Below are 12680 nucleotides of genomic sequence, written 5' to 3'. Positions count from 1 at the left end.
TGACAGGGCAACAAGGCAGATTTTTCTAAATTTATTGTAATGCCTAGCTGGGAGCAGATTGTAATTGTGTAGTCCCGTGCTTGTAGGAGTTGATGCCTGGTGGTAGCAGTAAGGAGCCAGTCGTCTAGATACAGAAACACCTGGAATCCTTGACGTCTCAGGTGAGCCGTGACCACTGCCATACATTTGGTGAACACCCTGGGGACTGTGGTGAGACCAAAGGGCAGAGCTCTGAACTGGTAACGACTGGCACCCAGCCGGAAGCGAAGATATCTCCTGGAGCGCCTGTCCATCTTGATATGGTAGTACACGTCCTGAAGATCTATCGAGCACATCCAATTGCCCTGACCCCAGAAAGGGTAGAATGGACTGTAGTGTGACCATCCAAAACTTTGTTCTTTACACAGACCTGTTTAGTCTGCTGAGATCCAGAATCGGTCTCCAGTCCCCTGTCTTTTTTGGTACTAAAAAGAACCTTGAGTAAGTTCTGGATCCATGCTAGTCTGCCGGGACTTCCTGGATGGTTCTTTTTTCTAGCAGTTTTGAAACCTCTATTACTGCTTGCTCCTTCAGATTGGGTGGGACATATGGAAGGGTCTTCCTTGACTGTAAAGGGGATTGATGGAAGGGAATTTTGTAACCTCCAGATATAATGGACCATACCGATTTATCTTGTGTTAAACTTTGCCAGGCTTTTGGGTACAGCGAGAGTCTTCCCCCGACTGCCTCCAGAGGTGAGCAGCCGGGCAACCCTTCAGGGATGCTGGAAGGGCGTATCAGAGAAGGATTCTCTGTTGCCCTGGTTCTGCGGACCCCCTCTGCAATGAGGGCAGCGACTAGTGTTTCCCCCCTCTGCCTCTGGAGGAAAAATCGCTACGTGTGTCAGGCAAGGCTCCCTGAGATTTATGGAACCACATCTTCCCACTCTTCTGACCTTTGGGGTAAGGCCTAGAGAGAGTGGAAAAACTGACTCCCACAGCAGAGAGAGTCTTGCTTTCTTGCTCACACCTAGTCAAAGTGTCTTTCACCTGTGGTCCAAAAAGAAAGGAACCATTAAAGGGAGTGTTGGTGAAGGACGCTCAACAGGGTTCCACAAAGTTACACAGCCGCATCCACGCGTGCCTCCTAAGGGCCACACCCGTACCTGCGGCGCTAATTGCCCCATCGGCTGCATAGGAAATGAGCCTCATGGAGGAGTTAACAGAATTAAGCGTTGCTAGCTGGGAAGCTACCTTGGCTTGTGCTCCCTCAGCTGTTGGATCTTGAAGGGAATCTGAGCTCTTTAAGGAGATCCCTTTGAAGTCGGGTAAAATGACAGGCAGTTCAGTGACCTCATAGAAGGTCACTGAAGCGAACATTCGCTTCCCGTATCTGTCCATCGTCCTAGACTCCTGGTTAGGGGGATGGGCAGACAAAGAGGTCTCCGCTAACTCTTTTTTGGTGGCTGCTGCTACCACCATGGCATCAACAGGAACACCTTTCAAAAGGAATTGCTTATCCTGGAGTGCTGTAATGAATTTACTAGGTTTCCTCGGAGTTGGTTCCACTGTATCCGGAGCTGACCAAGCCTTTCGAGCCACCACTGTCATAAGTGGATCGAAAGGCGGAGACACCCAGGAGGTGGAAGGTCAGGAACCGAAAGCATCCAGAAATACAGACATCCTCAGCAGGGGCTAGGGGATTCCAGTTCCCCCTTTGCTTAAGCATTTCTAGGATGTCTGAGAAAAACATCTTCAGAGAGGTATCTCGGGGACCATTCCGAATCATCTAAGTCTGTATCAGAAGTGATGGACTCGGGAGAGTCAATGTGCTTCCTCTTACACTTTCTTCTGAGGGGGCTCGTCTCAGTGATTAGGAGAGGCCTCAGACAAGGAGGAAACACCCAATGGGGTGTCCTGGAGCATCTGTTCCCTACGCTTAGGGTCTGGAGGAGGAGCAGAGGTTGGCACAGGCACTACAGGGGATGGAGCCGGTGGGGCTGAAAGTGGAGCTGACTCGGAGAACAGCACACTCCGCATGACATCGAAGGTGTCCCTGCCATGATGCAGAGAAAGCTCCATTTCTGAAGAAATAGGAATCTTTCTCCGCACCAAGGGGGACAGCTCCGAGGCAGATGTTGGAGCCGAGCTCACCTGCGCCGAAGCTCCGAGAGGGAGAACAGGGTCGGAAAAGGGTCTGATGCCACTCACCCCCTCGGAGCAGACGAGGGAGCCATGGCGCCCAAATCCCTTGATGGAAGGTACCACTGAGGGAATTGGAAGCGAAGGAGATAGAGTTATCGGAGCCGACGGTTCCACTACTTGAACCCCAACGAACTCATTGGAGTCAGAGGAGGAACATCAAGAGAAGTGGACAGAGCAGATACCTGTTGAGGAGGGCTGGACAACAAAACTTAGCTAGTGCCTGCGACTTTAGCAACCTACTGACCACTCTCTCCACATCATGATCCAACAGCCTAGAGGATCGAGAGGAGTGAAAGGATCGGTGACTACGCTCGCTCTGAAGTAAAGGAGACCGAGGAGCCGAATGCACCAACTCTAAGGAAGGGGACCTCAAGCCTCTTGTGGCTCCGCGACGGCTCCGAAGCCTCTGCTGGAGCAGACTGGGAGCTTGTCTTGTCAGTGACAGCCGGAACAGACGTAGAAGGTAAATCCTGAACCAAAGATGGCTCTGAAATTGGAGCCGATGGCTTAGTGGATTTAGGGGATTTCACTGGCTGAAAGATCTTGGCCGGTGAATCCTGGGGTTTTAAAAGATCCCTAAGAATCAACTTATTCTTACGCTCCTGCAGGACTCTTGGACTAAAAGCATGGCAGATAGAACAAGAGTCCTTGCAGGTGCACAGCGCCTAAACAATAGACGCAAGAAGTGTGCCCATCTGTCAGACATTTTCTGACAGCATGAGTCACAGAAACCTTGGATTCTTTTGACATACTTTACTGTAGAAGGAAACCAAGCAATTTTTAACAATAACGGTCTACCAGAACAAAAAACACACCTACTAGAAAGGCTATAGATAGTTTTTTTTTTTTTTTTGGAAAGATAACAGGAAAGCCTCTAATTTAAATGGCTAGCCTATAAGGAAAAAGCAGTAGGAAAGCCTCTAACTTAAACAGCTAACCTGAATGAGGGGGGGGGGGAGAACTCTAAGTTAAACGAGTTCTACAAAAAGAGGGATACTATATAAACAATTATCTACCACAGAGACAAAACTATCGCTAATAATAAAGTACTAGAAGAGTTAAATTCTAGTGGAAAATTACACAAAATATTCTATACAAGCCTGAGCCAGAAAAATGACACTTCACAGCTGAAGCGGCAAACGAGATCTGGGTAGCTATCTCTAGGCATTATGGGATAAGGGGTAGCCTCGAGCCAGTAAACAGCTCTCGAGCTACTGAAGATGGCAGAGTAGGAGCCAAGGATCACCTCCGATCCCCAACCAGCAAGAACGAAGGCGAGATGGACAACTTATCAATTGTTCGGATTTCGTCAAATTGTTGGTTCTGTGAAGATAGAAATGTAATTGTCTGAGAACATCCAATAGGAGTAACATATATTCTCCTTTACTTGAGAAATTTGGAAAGAAAACTGGAAGGTTGATGACTTGATTAATATTGGATTCTGACACCACCTTAGGTAGAAAGGAAGGATTGGTCCATAAAGATACTCTATCCTTATGAAAAATCAAATAAGATGGTATAGAAGACCAGGCCTGTAATTCCGATAACCTTCTGGCAGAAGTAATAGCAACCAAGAAGATAGTTTTCCAGATCAAACAATTTTAGTTCACGCTTAGCTGATAGTTCAAAAGAACATTGGGTTAAGGTATGCAAAATAAAAGGTTTTATCTTTACCATAACTTGCTATCTGTGTCATCTTCCTTTATTTCTCAAGATAAGGTCTCAGATCCGACCTTCGGATCTGGCTCAGCCACATTCTACAGACTTGGATCCAACTCTCAAGTTCCTCCCTCCTACCCCATAATGCACTACATCCACCCAAGTACCTCAGATTGAGTTTGCTGATTCTATACATCCAAACCCACACAGCAAAGGAATGGCAGATAAGGCTCAGACATGTGACATAGGAGTTCCTTCATAATCCAGGTTCCTCTAGAAGAAAAAAGGCAAGGGGGATGGTTGGGTGGAAAAGTGAGGAGGAATGAAAACAGACAACCCAGATGCTAAGTTATGGTAAGACATAACCTTTTAATCTGATGTTGTCTTCTTCATTCCTCCTGACAGGAGGAGAGTTCCCAGATACATAGATCCTAGTTGGCCCTCATGGAAGGATATGCCGGAGCACCACTGAACCAAAGGGAGCCCCTGCTCTTGGATATGACATCCAACTTGTAGTGCGATATAAAGGTTTGAACGTTAGACCATGTCACTGCTGCGCAAATTTCATCAATGGAAGTTCTAGAATAGAAGGCCGTAGAAGTAGCCATAGCTCTGGTGGAATGTGTCCTGGGAGGTCTATGTAATTCCAATCCCTTGGATAAGGGAATGTATGGGATGCAATCAGATATCTATTTTACCAAGGTAACTTTAGATACTGCTTGTCCTAGTCTGTTAGTCAAGAAAGCTACAAAAAGCTGATCAGATTTCCTGTGTTTGGTCCAGTGCAGGTAAAAGCAGAGTTATCTATGAACGTCCAGAAGATGGAGAACCTACCCCCCTTTTATTACAGAAATTGGGAAAGAACATTGGTAAGCGGATGGATTGATTAATAATGTTCTCAGTAGCTACTTTGGGCATAAAGGACAGACTGGTGCATAAGGACACTCTTTATGAAAATGTATGTAAGGAGGTTTGGAGGATTTGGCTTGTAGTTCAGAAATCCTCTTAGATATAGCCACCAGGACGACTGTCTTCCGTGACAGAAAATTCATGTCACAACTTGCTGCTGGTTCGAAAGGTTCCTGGGTCAAAGCCTGCAACACAAGAGTGAAGTCCCAAGAGGGAGATGGGTTCACTGGAGGCCTTAAGAAAACACTTTTCATGAAGGATTTGCATAGTCTAAAATTGAAAAAGGAACGGGATTTGCACTATGAAAATTGGAAATAGCAGCTAACTGTAGCTTGACAGTTGAGAAGTAGCGCCTTCGATGAAAAGGGTGCCAAGAAATAACAAAATGTCCGAAATTGGTGCTGAGAAAGGATCAATGTTCCTGCTTGTAGCCCAAATCTCTTCCACTTACTGGTGTAGATTATTTTAGTGGAAGTCTTTTGTGAGGCTAGAAGAATTTTTTAGACCAGGGACTTAAGTCTGGACCGTCTCACTGGGGTTGGAAGTGAAGAAGCCAAGCGGTCAATTTGAGGGCTCGAAGATTCAGACGCTGCATCCCTGATTGAGAAAGGAGGTCCTGACTTGGCTACAGTAGACAAGCCAAAGGGCAGTGCAGAGAATTGATAATGCAAGTAGCCTGCTTTGAAGAGTAGGTATCTTCTGCAAGATTCCCTGATTGGGATATGCAGGTAACCTTCTTTTAAATCTAGAGTTGCCAACCAGGCATCTTTGCCTAGCATAGGAAGTAACTGGTGAAGAGTCAGCATCTCGAATTTTGGAATGTCCAGAAAGGTGTTTAGACAGGTCCAAAATAGGATGCCATGATTTGTCTTTTCTGGGTATCCAAGGAGGATATTTCAGATGAGACTATAGGAAGGGGAACTACACCCAAAAAGTCCAGAATGGGGGCACTGAGGATGACTGAGCTCTTCAAACTGCTTGCCTTCTGAAGAAACTTTGGGATGAGCAGAAAAGGAGGGTAAACATACACGAAACCCAGGGGAAATCGTGGACTAGTGCATCCATCCCTCAGGGACTCCCCCAGAGGAGGGATCAGAGAGAAGAACTTGCTGCATTTGTTGGAGAGGCTAACAGGTCACAGCAAGTTTGACCCCAACAGCTGAAGATCATGTTAGTCACGGATCAATTGAAGGTCCACTTGTGCAGAACCAAGAGCGATCTGCTGAGTCTGTCCACCAGATTGTTGGTTTCCCCAGGATATGCTAGAAGGCAGTCTGAAGATATCACCCAATCTCTCACCCTTATGGCCTCCCTGCACAAGGAATAAGAACAGGTTCCTCCTTGTTGGTTGATGTACTTTAATGCACCCTCAAGCTCTCCTGGGATGCACAGAAAAAGGATCACCACTCTGGGCACTCACGTCATTCTGAATGAAGAGACTCTCGCCTAGTAACTTCAACTCCTACCACTTAATACTTTCATTCACACATTTCCTTCTAGGCTGCCAACCCACATGCCCTTCAACTTGATTAGAATCCAAACTCCGTAATTACTTCATGCTTACATCCCTCAAATGTTACCCCCTAAAATTTCTCTACCTCTTTTCCACAGCCCCTATCTACAGGCAGGGAGTCACTGCGGATCCTTCTCTCTCTATCCACTGTATAGTGTTGAGGCCAGCCAATAAAATTATTCCCTTGCCTCTGCATGTCCAAAATTTCCACTCTGCTTCTCCCATTCAGTCACTAATTTTGGCCATAAACACCTTAAGTATTTTTGGAAGAATGGTACCAGTTATCTGCTTCACTTCAAATCCCTAAAAAGCATCTACACTATTGGATTACAACACTACTTTTCAAAATTGTGCCTGTTCATCCAAAACTCGTAACCCAGTTGTTGTCTCCTGCCTGTCTGTCAACACTTTTGTTCTTATCGGTTTACAATGCTACATTATTTCAGTGGCGTAATGAAAAGCCTGGATTCCTGTCACTGGTGGCAAGACTAGAGCCTGTCTCACAAATGACAGATGGACCCAGTGCTAACAAACTGCAATTGTCTGAGAGACCCGATGTGATTAGTGTCCAGAAATAACTGATAAAGCTATTCGAACTACTGGATGGACCCTAAATGGTGAAAAAGTAGCAGATGCCAGTATCTGAACACCATTTTAGCCCTTTCTGGTGACAAAGGGAAACTGCCCTGCTGTAGTTTTCACAGACGTGCATTGAAAAGAAGGCAGGAACATGGATGAGATGGGAAAAAAGAAACTGCAGTGCTGGATGCCTTGCTGTACTCAGACTTGCATGATGAATCAAATGCTTTGCTACAAAACTACATCTTTCGGCTTTTTTCAACATGACAAAAACCCAATGGACAGTGTCCACGAATGAGGGTCTAACATATTGGGCAGACAATGAAATTTCTGTCTCACAGCATGCAAGTAGCCCATTCAAGCACCATCTTGCCGAAACTGAAAATCTAAACCATATCTAAATCAGGCCTGAAGTCAAAACACTTGGGGGGAGGGGGGGGGGTGCACGTACTCCACAGAAAAATGAAGAAAGGCACCCAAGGTGATATTAAGTTGTACAATCACCGGCAGTGACACAGGACTATCCCCACCAGATGTTTCCTAGAAAAAATTCCTGAAAGAACCAACTCAAAATACACAGATATACTGCATGACTGCCTTAAAATAACAGATTCACTCCAACCATAAAAAGATTTCGGGTCACAAACACTAGACAGGAAAGAAGGTTTTGTATTCATATGACTGCACACTGACAGCATGATGACAAAGATTGAGATGCTTAACTTCTGGTGCAATGCCGCTTTATGGTAGAAATACATTTTTGTACTGTAAAAGGCATTGGCAGACTGCCCTCAAGATTATATAAGGAAAAAGTTGGTGCAGGACATATTTTGATTTTAATTTTTGTATTATGAAAATAAAGACTGGCTTTAAAACTTGAACTTATTGTGGGTGTGCACTCTTCTTTTCCTACACAAAGGGGCATTTCACAATGAAAAAAAATGCAATTCCCTTCCCATGTACCAAAATCAGGAATAAAATTGTAACATTTTAGGAAATTTGTAAGTAAGCAAAACAATCTAAGCACAAAACACTGCATAAATAAGCTTCCCAATTAGAAAACATGTTGAGGTAAATTAATGCTGTAGTCCAAACTCATGGATCTTGTTTTGTTGTTACGCAGAGTCCAAATGCTGGAATTTTATTGTATTGTCTTAATTTTTAAAAACAATGTCCCTATCTGTGAAAGTTGAAGGATAAGACATCCTAGAGATTAAACGATGGGTGCAGAAACGCAGCTAACTAAAGAGCAGTCTTTATTTGCTCTGACAGCTTGTGAAACTAAACAAGGACACAAGTTCAAGGAAAAAAAAAATACAGATTATCAAAGCTGCAAATGACCTGAAAAAACTTACCTATTTAATCCCTCTCCAGTAGGAGGCTTCTGGTCGTCATCTGGGTAGACGATGACCTCTTTTCTTCGAATATGAACAATCTCATCTAAATTAAGCTTAGTCAAGTTCACTTTCCCTTCAAAGTAAACTGATCCATAACCTTAAAAAAAAAAAAAAAAAGTAAATGCATTATTTTTTAATTATTCAGTGAGTTTTCAGCCTTTATGTGCAGTAAAAAAATGAAAAAGGTAGAATTAAAATTAAATGTTAGCAAATAAATCAGATCAGCAAGATAAGCTTAGATCAATTTCACTTCTATGTACATTTACAAAGCAATATTTTTTTAATAGATCATCTCATTAATGTGCTTACTACACAATGCAGAGACAGTAAATAAAAACTTACATCTTACCATAACATTCCATCTGTGTTGTCCATCTTCATGCATTCATTACTGATGGGTTCAGAACCGATCCTTGGTTCCGACTCGGCCGCTGTGCCAAGCTCACATCAGCCAAAAACTCTCATGCTAAGATTACCTATAGTGCCTCTCTCCCCATTACCTCAGATCAAGTTTTCCCAAGGAAGTAGAAGTGGAGGCTTTTTCTGCTCAGAACACCCTAAACCAGATAAAGGACCATATCCAAAAACCTCAAGGAGCCTACTGGAGGGGGATGATGGGAGGGACGTAATGAATGAATGAAGACAAAAAATACAGACAGAAAGTTATGGTAAGACATAACTTCTTTATCTGATGTTAATCTTCATTCATTCCTTACTAATGGGACAGAGGTCCTAGCTACCTAGTTTCCTGGGAGGCCCTATGGAAGAATATCCCTGCGTACCAATGAAACAAAGGCAGCTCTCCCCCTGGAGACTAAATCCAATTTGTAATGATTAATAAAGGTATGTGGAGAGGCCCACATTGCTGCTGCACAAATATCATCCATGGTAGCTCTAGAGTGAAAGGTCACCGAGGTTGCCATAGATCTGGTTGCTCACTAATTTTGTTTGGGGGGCAATTTACTATGGTGCTAGACAAAACATATGGAATCTCAACCATTTCAGCAAGGTAATCTTGGAAACTGATTCTCCTATTTTAAGCCAAGAATAAGAGACAGAGTTGGTCGGATTTCCTAAAGGATTTTGTTCTGTCCAGGTAGAACTGTAATTGTCTGTGTACATCCAGTAAATGGAGACAGTACTCTCCTTTGTTTGAAACATTTGGGAAGAACCCTGGTAAGTCGATTGTCTGGTTCATGGTTAACTCTGAAATTACTTTGGGTAGAAAGGAAGGATTAGTCCGAAGCGATACTCTGTCTTTATGAAAAATTAAGTAGGGACGTTTGACACACGGCCTGAAGTTCAGATATCCTTCGTGCTGAAGTAATAGCCACCAGAAAAAGACTTCCACAAGAGAAATTTTATGTCACAATTGGCTGCAGGTTCAAAAGGGGCTTTAGTTAGTGCCTGCAACACGAGGGTGAGGTTCCAAGGTTCAATAGGTTCTCTAATGGGGGGGGGGGGGGTCTGATGTGAGAAACCCCTTTCAGAAAGGTTTTGCAGAGGCAATGAGAAATCAATAAGGTATCCTCGAAGCCATCGTGAAAATTGAAAATAGCAGCCAGGTGAACCCGAATCGTACAAGCTGCAACTCCGGATTGTAATAGGCCGGCGAGATAATGAAGTACATTGGGGACGGAGACTGTACCACAGGATCTGTTTTATCATGAGCCCACAACCCAAATTTATTCCACTTTCCACAATACAATTTTCTGGTGGAAGGCTTATGAGAAGCCAGAAGAATGTTGGGGAAAGGAGAGGAAAGATTCTTCTGCCTGGCAATTACAGGAAGTGGAGAAACCAAACTGTCAACTTGAGGCTGGAAAAGGTTGGGTGGAGTAGCCCTTGAGGGTGTAAGAGTAATTCCAGAGCAGGATCCAGAATCCATGGTTGCATACAAGATGAGGCCATAGGAAGGGAAACCAAACTTGTCAGGGCCAATAAGGTGCAATGAGGATTACTTTGCTTCTCAACCGAATTGCTTTCTTCAAGTAATTCGGGATCAATGGTATTGGGGGAAAAGTGTAGAGCAGTCCCGTGGGCCAATCGTGTGAGAGCACGTCCCTCGGGCCCCCCCGGGGGGGGGGGGATTAGGACAAAGTAGCTTCTCCACCTGTGATTTATGAGCGAGGCAAACTCGCAGCAAGGCTGGCCTCAGCAATCAAATATCATCGACGCCACTGAAGGATTGTGGGACCCCTCATGATGTAGGAGAATATACCTACTCAATTTGTCAGCAATCACGCTGGAATCCATGGGAATGTATGTTGCTATTAGAAAGCGGTTGGAGGCTAATACCCATTGCCAAATTCTCATGGTTTCCTGGCACAGAGGATAGGATTCGGTTCCCCCTTGTTTGTTGATTTACCTGACCACTGATACATTGTCTGTCTGAAGGCCAGCAGTCCCTGATGGAAGGGTGTGGTGGAATGCTGGCAATGCTAGAAGCACTGCCCTTAGTTCCAGGACATGGATATGCAAATTGGCCTCTGCTGATGACCAAGTGGCTTGGACCGTCTGTCCCTGAAAATGCCTCCCCCACCCAGTCAGGGAAGTTATCTGTGGTCACTGTGGCCTTGGGCTACACGGAAAATGGTTGACTCCATAGAGAGATGTCTGGCTGCATCCACCAAAGTCCTTATTGCATAGATTCATTAAACAAATTTGGAAAGATAACGGGTGAGTTAACATTGACCATTGTGTTAATAGAAGCCAGTGAAGTATTCTCATATGTAGTCTTGCTAGCGGGACAATTGTTATTGTTGAAGCCACTGCCCCCATATTTGAAGGACTGCCTGAGCCGGCACCTTGTCTCAGAGTATCATCGCTCGGATCTGAGAAACAAGTCTCTATAATCTGTGATGAGGTAGGGAGACCGTGTAAGATAGTATGTTCAGCACTGCCCCTATGAATTCCAAGGACTGGGCTGGGGGGTCAGCTGACTTCTCCATATTTATAGAAATCCCCAAACGCTGTGCCTGTCGTAGAGTGCACTGTCATGCACTTATCAGTAGATGCTTGGTGGGAGCTGTGAAGAGCCAATCGTTCAAGTATGGAAACACCAGGAATCCCTGCAGTCTCAGGTGATCTGCTACCACTGCCACACATTAGGTAAACACTCTGGGGGCTGTAGAGAGGCCAAAGGGCAGTGCAGGAAACTGGTAGCGATTGGCTCCCAGTCGGAAGCGGAGTAATCTTCTGGATCGCTTGCTCATCTTTATGTGGTAATACACATCCTGAAGATCTACAGAGCACATCCTTTCCTGGAAAAAGAGGACTGTAAGGATAGACTGAACCGTGACCATCCGGAAATTTGCCTGCTTGACAAACTTGTTTACGATACTGAGGTCCAAAATGGGTCTCCAGTCGCCTATCTTTTTTGGCACTAAAAATAACCTTGAGTAGAACCCGGATCCTATCTGGTCTGGCGGGACTATTTGGATGACTTTTTTTGAAGCAGCTTTAGAACCTCTTGAGCTGTGGGATTCCCTTTGACCAGGTGGAACGTCGGGAATAGGTTATGGAGATTTGGGGTGAAGATTGAAGGGGATGTGATCACCTCTGGTAATAACCTGCTGCACCCAGGAGTCTGAGGTGATGTTTTTCCAGGTCTCTTCCAGAAAAGTTACCCCCCCTCTGCCCTGTGGGGTATACTCACCACGTGTCACAGAAAGGACCCAGAAACTTCTTGTGCCACATTTTCCCACTCCTCTGATTCATAGAGAAGTATCACTGGGGATTGGAAAAACAGACATCTATGGCAGACAGGGTCTTACCGTCCACTGCTCACACCTAGTTAGCGTGTCTCACTTTGGATCCGAAAAAGGAGGAAGGTTCGACTGGAGGGTCAAGGAAGGAAACCTTGAAAGGGTCCGTGAAGTCTCAGAGGTGCACCCAGGTGACATCTCATGACAACGCCTGCACCCGCTGATCTAGCCACCCCTTTGGTTGCATGGGAGACCAACCTCATGGACGAGTTAGAGATGGACTCTAGGGCTGCGAGGCCACCTTATCCCGGACCTCATCAGATACAGCTCCTGCTAGTGTTCCAGAGAGCCCTGTGATGAAATCTCAATGGAACCTAGTGAAATGTGCCAGGTAGTTCAACGACTGAATGGTAAAGGTCGAAGAGGCAAATGTCCACTTCCCTAGTCTGTTCAATGCCCGGGATTCCTTGTTTGGGGATGAATGGTGTGGCTTTCCTTGGGAAGCTCTTTCTTTGTTGCCACCACCACCACCATAGCGTCTACAGACAATCCTTTAAACCAATGAGGACCATCTTTGGGGGGACATAAGAATTTATCTGATCTCCGGTGGATAGGCTCAATGGAGTCGGGCTTTTTCCAGGTGCACTGCACAAGCTCGTCAGCAGGTGGGGTCACCCAGGCAGTAGAAGGCTGGGCATGGAAGGCCTGCAAGAAAGTACAGTTGTGTACACTT

General features: G+C 45.1%; 1 protein-coding gene across 1 annotated transcript in view; it reads right to left on the bottom strand.

Annotated features, from left to right (window-relative positions):
• NUP98 (nucleoporin 98 and 96 precursor) overlaps positions 1-12680 on the bottom strand; it is a 1998548-nt gene that overhangs the window by 1216213 nt on the left and 769655 nt on the right. The window contains exon 13 of the mRNA XM_044072823.1: positions 8199-8337. Within this exon, the coding sequence (XP_043928758.1) occupies positions 8199-8337 (139 nt within the window). The remainder of the gene's footprint in view (positions 1-8198; positions 8338-12680) is intronic.

This window comes from Protopterus annectens, chromosome 5.part1 (genome assembly GCF_019279795.1).
Source record: "Protopterus annectens isolate FY-2018-M chromosome 5.part1, PAN1.0, whole genome shotgun sequence".
Taxonomy (NCBI): Eukaryota; Metazoa; Chordata; order Ceratodontiformes; family Protopteridae; genus Protopterus; species Protopterus annectens.
This window is presented reverse-complemented; position numbering and strand designations above follow the sequence as displayed.